The 17,903-nt window shown below is 39.8% G+C and overlaps 1 protein-coding gene across 1 annotated transcript in view; it reads right to left on the bottom strand.

The window, feature by feature from the left end:
• Nucleotides 1–7,862: 7,862 nt before the first annotated feature.
• Nucleotides 7,863–17,903, bottom strand: part of CPZ (carboxypeptidase Z) — a 43,388-nt gene continuing 33,347 nt past the window's right edge. Inside the window, exons 10-11 of the mRNA XM_005433148.4 lie at nucleotides 15,736–15,835; nucleotides 7,863–13,954 (exon numbers count right to left, since the gene is read on the bottom strand). Coding sequence (XP_005433205.1) covers nucleotides 13,599–13,954; nucleotides 15,736–15,835 — 456 coding nt within the window. The 3' untranslated portion in view covers nucleotides 7,863–13,598. The remainder of the gene's footprint in view (nucleotides 13,955–15,735; nucleotides 15,836–17,903) is intronic.

Raw genomic sequence — 17,903 nt, forward strand, 5'->3', positions numbered from 1 at the left:
GCATTTTAAGTCCACGGTATAACCACGCACTTCTACTGGGAGGACAAAAGGAAACGCTGTATTAAGGCAATATTGATGCGTTTAAGCAGCATAAAATGTAGAAAAGGTCAAGGTGGGGCAAAGCTGGTGCAAGCAAATACATCCCTGGCAGTTAACTGCTGTGATTCAGCTACTGACAACTGCAGGAAGGGAATGGGGAAAAGGCCCTCCAATGCTCACTAAAACGTGCCAGTTGTCTGTTCTTTGGAGTCATCAGACTGCCTCGAGTCGTGTTTTGCCCCCTAGGCAATCATCACAATTAATTGGGCATGCAATCTATCATAGACTAATTAAGTGGTTTCTACTGCATTTATCACTGCTTGTAAAGTGAAGGAGCTCATTCTGGCTTTTTATTTGTATCACTGGCAAGGCAGTTTGAAGCACAGGAGTTCATCACTTCTAGATGGGTATTAGGTACCCAGTAACAGAACACCCTTGCACCCAGGAAGGAGTGGCAGCCCACCCCAGTGGTCTGGGGCAGATGTGTTTGCACAGATTACTATTAGGCTGGTTTCCGCAGGAAAAGACCTTGAAACACTGGGGTGTGGATCTGTGCATGTGCCCCTGTATTTGTAATTATCTCTACTCTCCACTGACTTTTGGCCAATTGCAAGCAAAACTTGAGAGACGGAGAAAGATGTCAAAACAAAGAAATCCAGCTAAGGCTTCCACTGAAAATGTGACTTTACAGTGAGTTTAGCCCTGCCTGGATGTGTGGGATTTTCTTGGGAACTCTGCCTTGAGACACAAATTAATAAGACACCAGACAACCTTGGTTCTTGTGCTCATAGAGTTATGTGTACTTACCACTGCTCCTCTCTGCTGTTATAACATTCTGCTGCCACCAGAATATTTTCTTTGCTCATGCTGATCTAGGAGTCATTTTGCAGTCATTAAAGCAGCTGGCAATTTCAAAGGAAATCTCCTTTGAATCAGACTCCATATTTACAGCTATGTCACTTTTAAAGACAAGACAGATCAGTGGTACCTATATAGCCATGGTGTGGTACGGTTGCTTCTGAAAGGTGTTTTTTCACCAGAAAGCTTTTGAGCAGAAGCTGTGCTGACTTATTCCCACTTACATTGCTAGTTAAGCCAAGAACATTCACATTTGGCTGCCCTTGCTGGTGCAACACATCCTACAACACTGAGCCAGTGTAGACATCCCAGTCTCCCCACCATTGTCTAAGGAAATAAGACCTGAGCCAACTCATTGGCCCACCACTCCAAGGTCAATGTTGATGTAGCCAGTCACACACTTGAAAAGCTCCATGGAAGTGTGCATATTTTTTATTATTCCAGGGTTTAGCTTTGTGGAGTTGTCCACAGAGGATTGAATTATATAAGGTGTTGAAGGATGGAAGAATTTGGATCTAAATGATAAGAAGAAAAAAATGTTCAGCATTATTTCTGTAATTGGCATAAGAAATCAATTTATTCTCCAGCAAGATAAGGCAGTTTAGCTACTTTATTCGATTATTAGGGCATGTTAGCAAATACTTCTTTGTCCTCATAATGACTGCTCCCTTTTGCCCCAAAGGGTTGTGTGGTCTCTTCTTTTAGTCTGCACACTGCAAGGTTGACTTTACACACAGAAAATCAAGATCACAAAGGCATTCCTCAACAAAGAGACATTTCCCATTTGGTCCTCAGCTCCTCATTGTATTTCCCATCCACTTAACCACAAGGCTTATTTTTATAAACCAAACTGCCAGGAGCATGCTGCACCACCCTTTTGCATTTTTAACATGGATTAAATAGAAGGAAACCATCTTGTGTTACGCCAGTTTCAAATCTCTGCATTTACGTCCCTGTTCAAATATATTCTCAGTCATCTTTAAGGGTGGAGGATGCATTTAATGGTATAGCTCTGTTGCACACTATGTTCAGTGGTAATAAGTTACCTAAGTTACATTTAAGCCAAGTGCATGTGGGCACTGGAAATTGTCTAACCATAGCTGCATTGAGCTCTTCAAAGGTTTTTCCTCCCTCACTTTTTGACATGCCGCAAGTATCTTCCTTTTGCAGCAGAACAGGAGCTGAATGGATACTAGCAGCAGCAGGAGGAAAGCAGAAGAGTCCTTGATCTATACTCCACCTCGAGATATGTCCTTAAAGAAATATAAAACTTAAAGGTATCACACAGGCTAGTGTAGCCTGAAAAACTTTCTCACAGTCTAGGGGCCAACATGCAGTATCTGCTCCATGTCCACTCTTTGCCAAAATCCAATAGTCAATTCCTACAAAGAAAGCTTTCAAACTTACATTTGATGAGGGGCCAGTGGCCAGTTCCCACCAGAGGGATTTCTGCCTCACAGTTTCTGAAAGTTGTTCCTAATCTCGACAGTGGGGCTTAGATTTACTTAGGCAGTAAACTGCAACATCAGCTTAATAAAGCTAAGAGCATTAAAATGTCTGCAAACTATGGAAATCACTGCCTCAGAGTAGAATTGAAGCAAGGTACTTGGCAAGAGTTTAACATAATGGTTGACATTAAATAGCTCACAAAGTCATCCACGACTATATGATATGTTAAGGGGCTATTTTACAGGAGATACTGGGTTTTATACGTCAGAACTTTATGCCCTTATATAAGCTCACAGGTTAAGATTTCCACCACTATCCATTACTGCATTTCTTCCCGTAATGAGGAATTTCTGAGAAATCCCTGAGAAGACAGGTCCGAATGTAGTGTATCATGTTGCTGTTGTTTCCCATCAATGAAGCAGGCAGCGGCTGAATGAGAGGAGGGTGGAGGGAAAAGAAGCAGGGAAAGCACTGTGCAGCAGTGTGAACCTGCCTGGGAACATATATACTGCAGGGGTGGTGCTCCTGGACAGCTAAAGATGTGGCAGCTATAACGAAGACATCGGGCTATCAAAGGCTCTGCCTTCTCTAGCTGGGTTTTAAATGCAAGATGACACAGCCACTGAAGTTTTTTGGATAAACAACATGAGCACTGACTGGACCAAGCCTTTCAGGGGAGGTAGTCAGAGGAAAAGCCAATTTGTGAATCCCAGCAGAGACTGAAATAGGAACTGTACCCCTCAGCATGCCAAGACTGATGCTTTTGAGCAAGCTGACAAGTAGACATTTAATGTTAATGTTAGAAGTAATCTAATCTGCATACTTTTGGTACACAAATTACAGTAGCTGAGCAAGGACTCTGAGATTCTAAAATTCGGACTTGTCCAATTCCTATGCCTCAAAGGAAATAGCCAGAAATGGGTTTTCATATGTCTTCTAAACAAACAGGACAAATGTTTTCTTAGTGATTTCAAATGACTGCAGTGATTTATTTGCTAGAGACAGACTGGTCTGCATTCAATTTTTTAAGTAAGTTTCTTCTTTCTCCATTCCTTTCTTAACATTAGTGAAAAAATAGAAAGTTTGTAAAAAAAAATAAATTGATTTCCTGGTTACCTATTGGAGGGAAGAAGTATTGCCTTGAGCATTGTGTTAGCCACACAACAGTGTTGTTTTACTGCCATGTCTCTTTGTTTTGTTTGCTCCCTGGCAGCCCTAACCGCTAAACCTTTCTGCTGCTTTAACCTGCTCAGATCTCACGTTTGATTTCACTAGTAATTCTGTTACTGAAGGCTTGGATCTTGTGAATTCCCTAAGTTTGGTATTTTACATTAATAAAACCAGCAGAACTATCTAAATCAATTTTACTGTGTTAAATTTTGGCAGAAAGCTCACATATTTGTATTTTGGCCACATCAATACTTCATTCAATTTAGCTAATAAAAAATTAATGACGAAAAATACCTTAGGTTTAGCGACCCAGCTGCTTTTGAAGGCTTTATTATTTGCCTTGAAACAAAGCATATTTATCAAGTCTTCACAAATCAGAACCAATTTAAATAAAGGCAATATTAATTTTTTATTCCTAATGGATCAAATGTATTTTTGATAGCAATACAAAATAGTAAGTAATATGTTATGTATATATTACACAAAAATACGCCTCCTTATATGTGTGCGTGCACTTGTGTGTGTATATGTACGTGTATGTGTGCATGTGTATAAATTAAGAGACGTTCCAAATGAACGTTCTAATTTTTGGAGTTGTGGTTTGTGACATTTTCAATTTAATAAATATAAAATCCCTTTTCCAGTCTAGCTTTTCATTTAGAGGATTGTCCATGTGGGTAAGGAAAAGAGTAGAACATGTTGTGGGTTAATAGAGGCTTGTGGCATTTCTTAAAGCCCAAGGAGAACTAGCATCATGGGCACAGGGCTGCAGGGACATCTGGGGTGTGCCAGCCCCACCTGGCAGCGCAGCATGAGGCCGTCCCAGAGCTGAGCCCCTGGCAAGAGGGGTTTTTTTTTTGTTCAGTTGAGCACAGACACAACCATCTTGCTTTATTTGGTTCTCCCCAAAGTGCTGGTAACGTACCCCCTCAATTTAAGCATATTTGCTTGGGGAGTGTGGCTGAGGCTGTGTTCAGAGGCACTTTGCAGTGTTGGAACTGTGAACCAAATGCAGCCACACCACATAACGTTTGCCTGCATAACTCAGGCCATGCCTAAACTTGCTTATGTCCAGAAAAAAAACCTCCTTTAAAGGCAAAGGCTCCTTGGCCATGGCTTATCCCACCTGTCTGGGAAGGATTAGCCACCAGCCTCAGGGATCACTGCATGGAGGTGACAACTGGTGTGATCCAGACCAGCATTTCCTGCATTCCTCTCTACTGATCTGACTGTCTCAGCAGTGCATATGACTTCCACTTAGTCCAGCAAGAGTTTTCCTATGGATGCAGTCATATCAATCACAGAAATTTATTTTTAGTTCTTCTCTTAGGGAAGCAGCTCTGCTAGCCCTTGGGTTGGTTTCTTCATCCCCCAGGGGTGGTAGCTGTGCCAGCTGAAGTGCTCACCACCCTTCTGCCCTGTTCATACCACCCTGCCACCCAAAAATTCACCATGCCTCTGGTCTACTGATCACCTGCCCTGGCTTCATATGGTCAAAAAGAGGTAGCCTGGTTAACAATTCTGTGCCAACTTGATTCTTGTAAGAAAGGCTGATTAGAAGGGATGATAAACCCAGCCTTACTCATGTCTGATAATACTTACCTTTAGGTGGATTTACTTCATACTAGTTCCTGTGCAGACCAGTTTCTTAATTTCTCCTTGAAGTTTGTAGTATATTTATGATTAGACCAGGTATCACTTTCACTGGACTGTACAGGAGATAAATTCTCCAAGGCTGAATAGCATACATACCATCCAGTCCTCCAATACACAACTGTTGTTTTTAGAAGTCACCTTCTCCCTGGATTATATTCATGTGTAAAAATGTATTGCTTATATTCCTTTCTTTGTACATGTACATGATCTATCTCCCAGAGATTTACACCTTCTATAGGGTAAAGGCAGATTGATTTTTTAGTAGGTTTATGGACTATTTTATAACTACATTTGTGACTGACATTAAGGTTGACTGAGACATCCAAGGTATGACTTAACAATGTTCATTTGAATACTGGTTTATATGGTTCAAATATATATTTAGCTGAAATATTATTACAGACATAAAATTCTACTTAATGTCAGTGTGAGATAACAGTACATTGCTTTCTACAATATATTGCTGCATATTGTCTGATTTTTATCTATGAAACTTTATTTTCTGATGACAAATGTTATCTTTATTCCTGTTAAAGATGAATAAAGCAGTGAACCCTGAAGCAATTTTTTATTAATCTAACTTAGATGGGTTTCACCAGTCTACTTATTGCTGATCATGTATTATTGCTATCAGCTGCATTGGCTGTTACATGTGTAGCTTTAATAGGAATTCTCATCTTAAAATGGATCACTGCTATTGCACCTAAACTAATACCACTGTGCAGCTGAGTAGAGCAAGCTATAGGATGTACCTGAATGAGGAATAAGCACAGGGCTGTTTCAGCTAGCCTACTAGTTGTTGATAGTCAAGCAAATGTTAATGGAAATACATGGTAGAAGAGCTGCCATTGCTTTCCATGTGGTTGAAGAAGCCAGGAAGCCAAGAGAACCTGGTCCTCATTCTATCATCACCTCCATGCACAGTGTTAAACAATCCCTTAGCTTTTTCAGCCTGTTTGCTGAAAGTACTGCCAGCAACTCCTTAGGAGACACCTCAGGGCTGCTTTTGTAGCTTCACAAGCAAACTTTGTCCTCCTCATTACAACATCTTTTATTTAAGGCCCTGATGTGTAGGGGAATTCAAAACCCATGTTAAATACCTGCTCACAATACAGAGGGCATGTCCCTTAGTGCAAAATTCACGGGGACATGCAGGCACGGTGTAGTGGGTTAACCCTTGCTGGCTGCCAAATGCTCATCATGCTGCTCTCTCACTCTGCCTTCTCAGCAAGGCAGGGAAAGAAAAATAAGATTAAAAAGTTTGTGGGGGAAGAAAAGGGCACCAGTTACTGTCATAGGCAAAATGGACTTGACTTGGGAAGGTTAATTTAATTTGTTGCCAATTAAAACCAGGGTAGGATAGTGGGAAAGAAAATCTAACCTAAAAACACTTTCCCCCACCCTCCTTCCCAGGCTCAGCTTCACTCCTGACTCTTCTACATTTTTCCTCCAAGCAGCGCAGGGGGACAGGGAATAGGGGGTTATGGTCAGTCCATAGCACTTCATCTCTGGTGTTCCTCTCCTCCTGCTATTCCTTTCCTCCAGCTTGGGGTCCCTCCCATGGGATACAGTCATTCAAAAACTGCTCCCCCATGGGGTACAGCTCATTAGGAACAGACTGCTCCAGTGTGGGTCACCCATGGGCCACAGGTCCTGCCAGGAGCCTGCTCCTGCATGGGCTCTCCACTGTGTTACAGCTTCCTTCAGAACATGTCCACCTGCTTTAACGGAGAATGCTCCATGGGTGGCAGGTGGGTCCCTGCTCCCCGCGGGCTCCATGGGCTGAGGGCACAGCCGGCCTCGCCGCGGCCTTCACCGCGGGCTAGGGGGGAACCTCTGCTCCGGCGCCTGGAGCCCCTCCGGCCCCGCCTGCACCCACCGGGTGTCTGCGGGGCTGCTGCTCGCACACCTGCTCACTCCTCTCACTCACAGCTGCTGTGCATTTTTTCCCCTTTCTAATATCTTATCACAGACCCACCACCAGCATTGTTTGTTTGCAAGCAATCAGGAATTACATGAAAATTAGCAAATATAGCTGCAGATGAGAAGCAGGAGCAGGAGCACTCCCCTGCGGTGCTGAGCAACCCCTCTTCGAAGACAACAGTGTAAAGGAAGCCCCTGGGTGTGGGGCAGCCACTGCCTTGCATGGGTACACAGTGCAGAGCCTGGCTTATCTGCTTGGGCTCAGCATCAGAAGGAAGAAAGAGGCAAAACTTAATTTGGGATGTCCACACAACACAGTGTGAAAGGATCATGATGGTTGCCCTGCTACAGCGCGGGCAGTGCTGTGCGTGCCAAGAGGCAAAGCTCAAACAGCCAAGCCTTCAAAGTTAGGCAGACATTTTGAGCCTTTACTTATTGAATTTCTGGGCCAAAAGTTATAAATATATTCTTAAAGTTTCTTCTAATTTACCCCTTAAAATATTCAAGGTTTACTTTCTAATTATTGCAACGCTGCTGGTATTTTTATACATGTAGCTGTAGGATAAATGGCGGTACTCAGCATATATTGCATAGCATGTATTACATTGAATAGTCTGAGACTGCTCGGTGAATTTTTAACAAGAAATTATCAGGTTTTGCATTATGGCAGGAGAAAAAACTTTCCTTAAAACAGTAAAACAAACCAAATACTGCAATTTAACATTTTAATCTGATTATTCAAAATAACAGTTATTAATTAGGTGGAAAAGAACAAGCCTGTTTTTCAAACACTACATGACAGTTCCTAAAAGGTAAAAAGCAGATATTAGAAAGATTTTCCTCAAAATGTAATGGGGTGCAATCTATAAAATTAAGTTTCTATCCTGCAGGAAACTGATATTTCAGAATTGTGCTTCTGTTTGAATCATGAAAAGCTAAATATCCTGACTTCATAAAAAAAGAATTCTCTACTGCCTTTTTCTTGCCCATGTCATTGAATCACTATTTTTTTAAATTAAAAAAAAAAACCACCTAAAAATGCTTAATCAGATCCAGCATAGAACAATGCCAATATTCATTTCATGAAAATAAAGAATATGTACCTTGTGGCAGAAAGAAAACTGCAAGAGATGCATGTACATTGTATTACTGAGTATACAAAAACGTTTAAATTCCATTTTGAAAGAAGGAAAGTAAAAACAATATCAGCATCCACTATCACTATGCTTTTAACTCTACAGTTAGATGATATAACCCTTTAGAGAAATATTTAAGTTCTAAATCTCTTTTCCCAACATGTAAAATAAACCTTGCTAACAAAGATTAGTTACAGATGATTTTTGTTTTTATTCTTGCCTCTTTTCAAAGTTGGGACCTGTATACTGAAGTTATAGATGCACTTAAAGATATGTATATATAAATTTATAGAAATATTTTAAAATTGCTGCATCCCTTTCCGTAATCCAATTCTACACAGACACTGCAGTAGCAATCACCTGCCTAGAATTCCTGTATTTGTAAAAGTATTTATTTGCCTGCTCAGTGGTATGACAGCACCTTGCCAGCTGGCCTTATGTGCTATTAACATCCCCAAACAGGGTGGGAAAGTCATGTTATGCTTCCAAGCTCTGCCCATAAAGGCCATCTGGTTCAGTTCCAGTATTACAATGAGATGCTTCCTGATGGTGTGCTGCAGAGGAATTCAGCTCCTTCCCTTATATCACCATGGGCACAACACCACTAGTGTTTTTGTACCAGCGTGAAACTGGTGGCCCCTGGGAGCCAGGAGGAGCTGCCAAACTGGGGGGAAATCCCCTATTCATCACATACTCATTTAAGCAGCTTGGAGCCAGAAACAACACAGCCACCAAAAAGCCCCTACAAGAGAAGCCCTTCTTCCAGTGTCCCCCTGCCTGTGATGGGAGGCTGGAAGCAGCACACCTCTCCTCGCAGAGGTCTAGGTGTCCATAAGGAAGCTGATGTGAAGCCCTTTGGCAGCACGACTTGAGAGTACAGGATGTCAGAGAAGACAAATGTCAAATGGGATCTCTCCTCCGATATGCTGCAAAGACAAAGACAGCAGGGGAAGTATACTACAGCCGCCCATCCACTCCTTTTACATTGCGGGAGCTTCAAAAGATAGATCTTACGCTGTGAAGGAAGGCAGTGTGGGAGTACCTCTGACAGGAGCTTTGTAAAAAGGGGTATCAGCTTCAGCTGACATTTCCATCCAAGCCACCTGAATGGCTCCGTTCCCTGTTGTTCCTTGTCTCCTGGAGGCTGAATCTTCAGTGCTTCTCTGCTGCGGGGCAGATGCCCACCCATCACAGAGATCTCCTAGTCTGTCTGCAGGCATCACTGTGGAGACATAGTCTTGTCTCACTTCAACGGCTGCTTTTGTAAGTGCTAAAGACATCTCTGACTTGTTTTTGAATTGTAGTGCAATACTAGAGGGATGGACACAAAGAAATGGCACTGGCTTGACAAACTCTGCTCGGCAGCTGGTTCGCAGAACTTCAAACAAGACTGCAATATTGTTTTGGAGTGCTTCCCTTGAGCTGCTAAACTAGGGCATGAAAGGAAGAACTGTATAAACACTATGAAAAATGATAGCAGGAAGGGCTTCCATTAGTCAGTGATTTTGACACTTAAAGTTTTGTTTTCAGGCAGTTAGCTTAAGACATCTTTCTCTTCTTTTCTATCTTTAGGAAAATAAAGATGCTCCTTCCTATATGTGGGTGGCCCAAGACTGGTACATCATTTTGTTACAGGAGATGAAGATGTCAACAGCTGCGAACTTTTCTGTCTTTGTCTATTACTGTTCTTTTTGCTCTAAAATGTTTTTATGAATGGAACAAGCAGAATCAAATCTTCTTTGATATAATTCATGCACACAGCTTGTGATTTGTCTCCTGATATTTTCTGTATGTGTTCTTGAATTTTTTCTGCCATATGAATGAAAGAATTAGCATGTATGACTTAAGCAGACCTTTCTCTTTGCTCTTTATGCTTGTAATGTTTTTTAGTTAGATTTGCGTGCTTGAACTTGTTGGGAAGATTCATTGCTGGCAGAGCAATGAGGTCTGGACAGTTGGCAGATCAGAACGTTTATTGATGTGATTGCTTTGTGCAGAAAAAGTTTGGCTCCATGGTAGAGAAGATCCCCTCTGAAACAAATGTGGAGACTAGGAAATTAATTATTAAGGAGGATGTTACAAAAACATACATCAATACTGTTCAATATGTGGTTGGAAGGTAATTGAAAAAATTATGTAGACTCTGACTTAAAAGGAGAGGGAGTCTCATGAACACACACTATAATTCCTGACAGCACCGTCTGACTGCTGAACCTGTCATGCTCCAAAGTAGCACTGGAAAAAGGCCAAGCCCAGTCTGTAAGGCATGGTTTAAGCATGATGGAGACTGCCAGGGAACTTTGGTTGGTTTTCACTCTTTTCCTATGTTACTTGTACTTCAGCTTAGGAGGGCATGTCTCACTAAAGCATTTCAATCCCTCTTCCTATTCAAAAAGTATTTAATATGCTTCTAACTATATGTTCTGTTGAACTCTGCACATAAGTATCTTCCAGAGAGGTGCATGAGAGAGCTGATTGCTGTGTTCATTTTCATACATTAATTACAGAGCTGCCTACAGTTGCTTGAACTTCACCACCACTTACAATCCTTCTAACTATATTACAGTTGTAGGATGGGTTGTTTAGTTGGGTTTTTTAAAGCAAAACTATCTATTAAACACACATTTCTTGATTTAAATAAATATTGAAGATTTATGTAACCTAATCCAGGATATAAATTCAAGCCAATACTTTCTCTCCCAGATAAATGGAGAACTGAATCTATATTAATCCCAAATAAAAATGGAAAGATGATGCTAAGTTTGGCTGCATTGTTATTTGGCTGTTTTTGACCAATCCTTCCTTCCTTCCTTTTTCCTTTCGTTCCCTCCCTTTCTTCCCTTCCTTCCCTTTTTTCCCTTTCTTCCTTTTCTTTCTTTCTTACCTCAAGGCACCAATAAAGATGTCCTAAATCTAATTTAAACCAAAATGGATTTTTGAGAGCCACCCAGGGAGTTCTGGCAGTCTTTCCCACTTCCAAGGACCTGAAAACAGAAGATTTTATCTTGGGGAGGAAAAAAAAAAGTAATTCCAAAAGACTAAGGCATACCTATTCCCAAGACCCTCATAGTTGTTTCAATGCATTTTAATACATCCCATCCATACAGGTGGTTGTGTGTGAATTAGCAGAAGTTTGATCTTAACTTTCTACTGGACACCTCTTTTTGCAGATGTGGTAGAAAGGCACAGGGAGGCTACTCTTGCTCTATCATACTGATTTCACATTAGTGGTATAGTAGTGTAGAATACTAGTTTTTCAAACTCTCTCAAACATAACACAGCTTTACAATTTTCCCTGCAAATCTTTCCCAAGTCTTGAATGCCATCTGCTATTTCAACTTGGGAATCCAGGAAAGAAATGGATTTCCTGTGCAGTCATCCTGTTTTGCATTTCAGTGGGCTTGGTTTTACTGTGATTACTTGCAAAAACTCTAAATAGCCCTGTAAGAATCTAGGAAATACTTACAGAAAACATCTTTCTAAGTGTGCAATACGTTATGTGCATAAAAAGAGTAGCCAATAGCCAGCAACTTGGGATATTGTTCTTTTTTTGTTAGTTTTACCACTGTTTTCACAGGATGGTGGCTTTGAAAATAATGACCACAGAAAACAGTAGTAATACCTATTACTGGAAATAAAGACTGGAGGTGTATCTCTTGCTCACTTTAGCATATTTAGGATTCAGAGTTTCTTTAAGTTGGCAAGCCTGGGCAAGGAACACTTGTCCATGTGCATGCAGTGCATTCACTCCCATATAATTACTTTTTGTTAATACTGTGAAACTGTTTTCTTTCATTTTTACAGTCCTGCAGAGACTCAAACTTATGAATAACAGATTCCTAACTTCAATCAGATTACAAATGGGAATAAGGTCCTTAGGCATGTGTAGCATCTGGTTGCAGAATTAAGATCATTCATCTCTTGGGTCTCCTTAGGTGATTATAGCATGAGAGATGTGCACATGGACTATATAGGATTCATGCAATGTCGATTTCTTTACCTAAGATGAGCAAAAAAGTTTTTGAAATCAAAGGGCAATCCTGAAAGCTAATCCAGCAGCTCCTGCAGTAAGTACATCAGCTCCAAACCATCACCATATTCACACACTGTGGCATTTAAATGAGGAAACACTATTGGTTTATAGAGTTCATTATCCAGTTCAAGCTAAAAGGAAGTGTGGGCCTACGTGTTTGATCAAAATTAAGGATATTTTTTTGAGTCACCCTAAAAAATCATTACATCTGATGTCTGAGAAAGGACAGCATCTTGCAAGAACGCTATTCACCTAGCTTTACCCAACTGTCTTGAAAAGAAGTTTGTGATTTCTTTGGTGTCTATGTTTCATTAACAAGTATGTAGACTCAAAACAGTGTATGGCACTAACAATCTTAGTGTAATATGTCGTATTGTAACCTGAACTCTCAAATTATCTCATGTACTTTTCTATATCATAGGATGTGTGTACTTCCAGCAGTAAGAGTACTTTTCAGTATTTTGCTGAATTAGATGAAAAATCTACTTGCTTAACAGATTACAAACTGTTCAAATTATATTAATATTTAAACAACATAAAATTGGATATTCAAAGTCCTTGGAACAGAATTTGCTTTCCAAGAATTTTTCTTCATTTGATGGGCCTAGTCACGGTGCAAAAGATTTCAAAGGAGGAAGGCTGTAAAGATTTAACACTTTTAATACATATGTCTTCAAAGGATAACTTCTGAAAATTTACTTAGGAAAATGTGTTATTATTGATACTGACCTGCCTATGAGCAGCCCATTCTACTGAACATGTTACTTATTTAGATGCATATTTATTTTCAGATTCCTAATATTTTTCTTTTTCTGTCCAAAATCAATGCTAAATCACATCATGGATTAAAAAATAATAATAATTGTGAGCTGTATTGCAAGAGTTACTGAACTGAACTTAGTATGCTAAAATAATGCAAAAGGAGGAAAGAAAAGAGTTTTCTAAATGTTTCTGAAAGTTGTTTTTAGTATATAGTCATTAATGTGCTAAGACATGTACAAAAATGCATTAAAGGATCAGGAATATTTTCCTGCAGGTACTTAGAATCTAATAAATAATGAATGTGATGATTAACTACATGGGCAGAGCACAGAACATTACCAAGAAAAAAATGCTTAAAACCTGGCCTTTGAATGGATGTGCACCATTGTTTTTAATATATAAAACCACTTGAATATACTCAGTTGTGTATGAAGAGAAAATAAAAGAAGCGCGCTCAAATTAACATTATATTTTCAAATGAAACAGATTTAAATATTGCCAAAAGCAGCGAGGGTGCCTGGAGTTGGGTGGAAGGGCAGCAGAGTGAGGTGAGCAGAGGACCGTAATGCTCTTCAATGCTGCTTGAGCAGCCACAGAGGTTTGTGCAGGTCTAGAGAACTGAAGTAAGACCACCACCAGGGCTTCTCCCCGCCTGGCGGTGATGCACCTCGAGCCTCGGGCTGCCCATGTTGGGCGTGGGGGTCAAAAAGTTCCAGTGGGTCGTATGGATCATACAGGTCTTCCATTGAGCGGCGAAGGAGCTTGTTGGGCCAAGCCTCAACGGGTCGCAATACAAAGTCGACTCGCCCAGCCCGTTTCATCTTGGCAGGAAGGGTGACCCTCTTCATCACCCGGCTGTATCCTGCCGCTTGGGCGCTGATTATGTATGTCCCTGGCGGCAGGAGTCGCCAGTAGTCTCCATCAGCAGCTTAGGGAAGGTAAAGGTACAACCAAACAAAGCTTAGTTTTTAGTTTTGCATCCTTTATAGTTACACCCTCACATACATGTGCATGCACAGGTAGAGCAAGCATTTAGGGGGCAGGTTTTGAAAGGATCTCAGATTTTGATTCAGATTTTGAAAAAAGCTCAGATGCAAACTCTTGAATGACAAAAAGGCTCTGGCTGTGGAAATCTGGGCTTTGGGAGCTAAGAGAGTAGAATTTACATGACATACACGAATGCCAATAACTGCTGTGCCTGTATCAGAGGGAAAGGAAGCTTTCCTTCATGCTAGTTTCCCAAGGGTGCAAGGAATAACTCCAAAGAAATCAAATGAATCCAAAACTATGTGAAATTTAAGAAAGTGAAAGCACAATCCAGGCTGCAATATAGCATGTCTAAGGAGCTAAGAAATCCTTCCTTTTATTATATTACATTATATTACATTCAATTACTTTGCAGACATTATAGCACATAAGACTATGGAGTTGGAGCTGCAGCTGGTATAAATTGCTATTAGTGTAAAATGGGTGTAAATTTCCTCCAGCTGAAGGTTACAGCCTGCAGGCAAAAGCAGGGAGTTTTAAAACAATATTAGTCTTCATTTTATATTTCCTTTATTTTGAATGGTAAGTTTCTTAGCTCAGTTAATGTTGCATTAATGCTATTTTCTGCTGGAATTTCTCAGTCTTTTTTAACACTGACATTAAAAAGACTTATTAATCATATGACATTCTTAACCCCACCTAACTCAAAACAAATACTCCTTTTTCCTTCAATGTAAACACATTTTTTATTTAATTCTTAGTTCTTTAAATGTCCACTGCCAATGGAAAGCCATTGTCTGGGAAGAAGTTTGGAAAAGACCCTAATTCATGCCAGTCTTCCACCAGCCTCAAGAATCTTCATCATCTGCACCATTGTATCCCCTTTAATATAAGTTTTTTGAAAGCTGGAAAGCATCTATTACATTATAAACCATTCTGGCTTTCTCAGTTGATTCAACAATCATCGTTAGAGCAAAATGTTACCATTCACGTCTTCTTTTTTGCACTCCTATGGCCTACCTTGTTCTCACTGAAATCAATAATAAAATAAAAGCACTGATTTCAGTGGGAGCCTAAAAGCTCAGAACTTTATGACTGTGAAAATTAACAGTTGCAAATGCCTCAGTACGTGTTTACCGGCTGGTGACAGGTATAAAATGGACATAATTAAATGTTCTAGTTTTTTGTGTTTGATATAACTATTGTCCAAAAAAGCATATATTTATGCCTTTCTACATGAACAAAAAAAGTTGCAGGCCCTTTTTCAATCACTGAAGTTATTCCAATTGTTAAAGTTAGTGTGGATCCTATTCTAATGTCTACACTTCATGCTCACAAAACTTCAACTAATTTATTCTACCAGGGCTCTGCACCTCTGCATGCTGAGCTAAAGCCCCTGCACAGGGCTGTTGCTGTATTCCCCCAAACATGAAACATAAAGGTGGATTTCTGAATCTCTATGAAGGCACATTGGTTTTGAGGGACAGCAAACAATTCCAGGTGGAAGTTTTAATGCCAAGGACCATGTTATCTCAGAGACACGACAGACTCAACAGCCAGTTTGACATGTGTTCTCTCATGTTATTCTAGAAACAAACCTACATCTGAGTCTCCAGCTCTCCATTAAGGTGCCATTTCTATCAAACACAACAAGACATCTGCAGGTTAAGCTCTTAGTGCTTTCACTCTGCCCCAGGAAACAGCTCAAACTAAAAATATTACCTGTGGTGACATCATGCTGGATGCCCCTGACTGAAATACGAGCATTTTTTATTGGGTTGCCAAACTTATCAGACACAATTCCTTTTATTCCCCGATGAACCTGGCAAAGCAAGCAAAGTTAGATGGAAGTCATTTATTACAGTACCACCTTCTCATCTTCTGCAAGAAAACCCCTGTAGAGAGGAAACAGCTGTCAAGAGGTTCAACCCATTATAGAGGCTCTTGGGTGCTATTGCCTGTTCACATGACATCCTCTATTTTGGGAGCTCCAAGAGGGCTGAGGGAAATGTATTTTGGGCCAGGTATGTGGCTCTGTATTGAGAGACCCTTCTCTGCATAGATCACTAGCACCTCATGATTGGAGCACAGTATTTAAAGACAGTTTCTAAATGTCTGCCCTACACCCAGAAGCACAAAGAAATGAAAAGTTAAGGCTTAAAAACCCCAATCTGATGCCCTACACACAACAAGAAGGCATTGCTTTAGCTACTTTGGACTCATCATCGCTCTGCTGCCTACACTTCACTACATGTCAGAATGTCATGGTAGCGGTGTGTATAATAACCCTTTTCCCTTCTCTACAAGCACAGAACTGAGGTGCTTGAGCTGATGAGAAATGTGCTTGCTGACAAGCTAAAGAGCAATGTGAATTCTGTCATACAAAGAGGTGCACAAACAGCTCACTCTATTTGAAGTTCAATAAAACAGAACAAAAGAGGAAAAAATCTAAGTATTTAAACATTAAACCTCTTCAGGTTCTTTTTATTGCAATCTTCCAAAATGAAAACATTTTCTATTGGAAACTCTATATGACCTTTTTAAATGAAAAGTAATTCCATTTTGATTTTTCTCTTGAACTGCTATGATCAACTTGAGCTGTTCTTTACTTCACTTCCACCCTTCTTTCTTTCTTTTCCTGTCATTTTCCCCTCCCCATTATGCTTTGTCACAAAAGAAGGATAAAAAAAAGAACAAATCATCAAAGCAAGGGAAAAAGATATTTGCTTTTCTGTTGGAATATAGAAATGTTTAAAAAAGAAATATTTAACAATAAACAAATAAACATTAAAATATTCAACAGTAATTCTTAATACAAAGCTGGAAAAAAATTCTAGTCTAGTGACAGCAGTTTTTATTTAAGGTGAGCTTTTTTTGTCACTGCTTTTCTTAAACAGCAGTTCTGTACTGAGGGGAGCTATTCACTGGAAGGTTTAGGAACAACTCAGGATAAGGGCTTGAAGACTGTCCCTTAAAAACTGTTATGATGAAGCACTGCAATTTGTTTTTCAGCATGGACTTGAGGATTTATCATATGGATAGCGGGTAAATCTGGTCAGAAGAGTCATCTCAGACCCAAATTTAATTTACAGTATAGACATACTCAAAGTAGTATGACCTCATCCAACTTCAATAATAATTTTGCAATTATAACATGATGGAATAAAAATGAAAAAATTGAAGTTTCTTTAACAATGTTGATTCGTTTTGATTTAGTAAATATACTATTTTTCATATTGCCTCAAGTCTGTGCCATGTAAGTTTGGGAGAGTGCTTTGGTATCACTTCTGACGAGGAGAAGAGATCAGCATTTATGGAAATGAATTCTACTTCTGCATGTTAAGCCAAGTAGGTTTGTAAACACACCAAACAGCCTGGTATATATCAGAATAAGAAAAGTTTGAATTGGTTATGGCAGACTTAATCCTTATCAGGAGTAATTCAGTCATCCTTATCTAAAAAGTTGTTTGCTTACTGTCCTGCGTTTACTCAAAAAGCTTTTCCGGCATAGACTTCTACAGTATCTCACACTATAAAAATCTTTACATCTTGAAGACTTCAATTGCAATATATATGGATTTAACCCAGCTCCATTTGGATTCACTAAAACTCATTTTCATCAGACAGCTGTAAAAAGAAATGAGTTTGGTGGTCTGTACTGTAGACTTTATTGAATGATAATACTTACCACAAGGAGCAAGAGGTTGCTTAGAAGGGCCATAAAAACACTCCTAACAATTTTAAATTACTGCGTACTCTATCAAAATAAAGCATGACAGAAAGCTAATCTACTAATGGCTGAGAGAAAGATGAGCAACTTCTGTTTCTGTGTTCACTTACTTATTGTCAGTGAGGTATTTGTTTTTGCTGAGCTTAAACTTATTATTAAA

This window comes from Falco cherrug, chromosome 1 (genome assembly GCF_023634085.1).
Source record: "Falco cherrug isolate bFalChe1 chromosome 1, bFalChe1.pri, whole genome shotgun sequence".
Classification (NCBI taxonomy): domain Eukaryota; kingdom Metazoa; phylum Chordata; class Aves; order Falconiformes; family Falconidae; genus Falco; species Falco cherrug.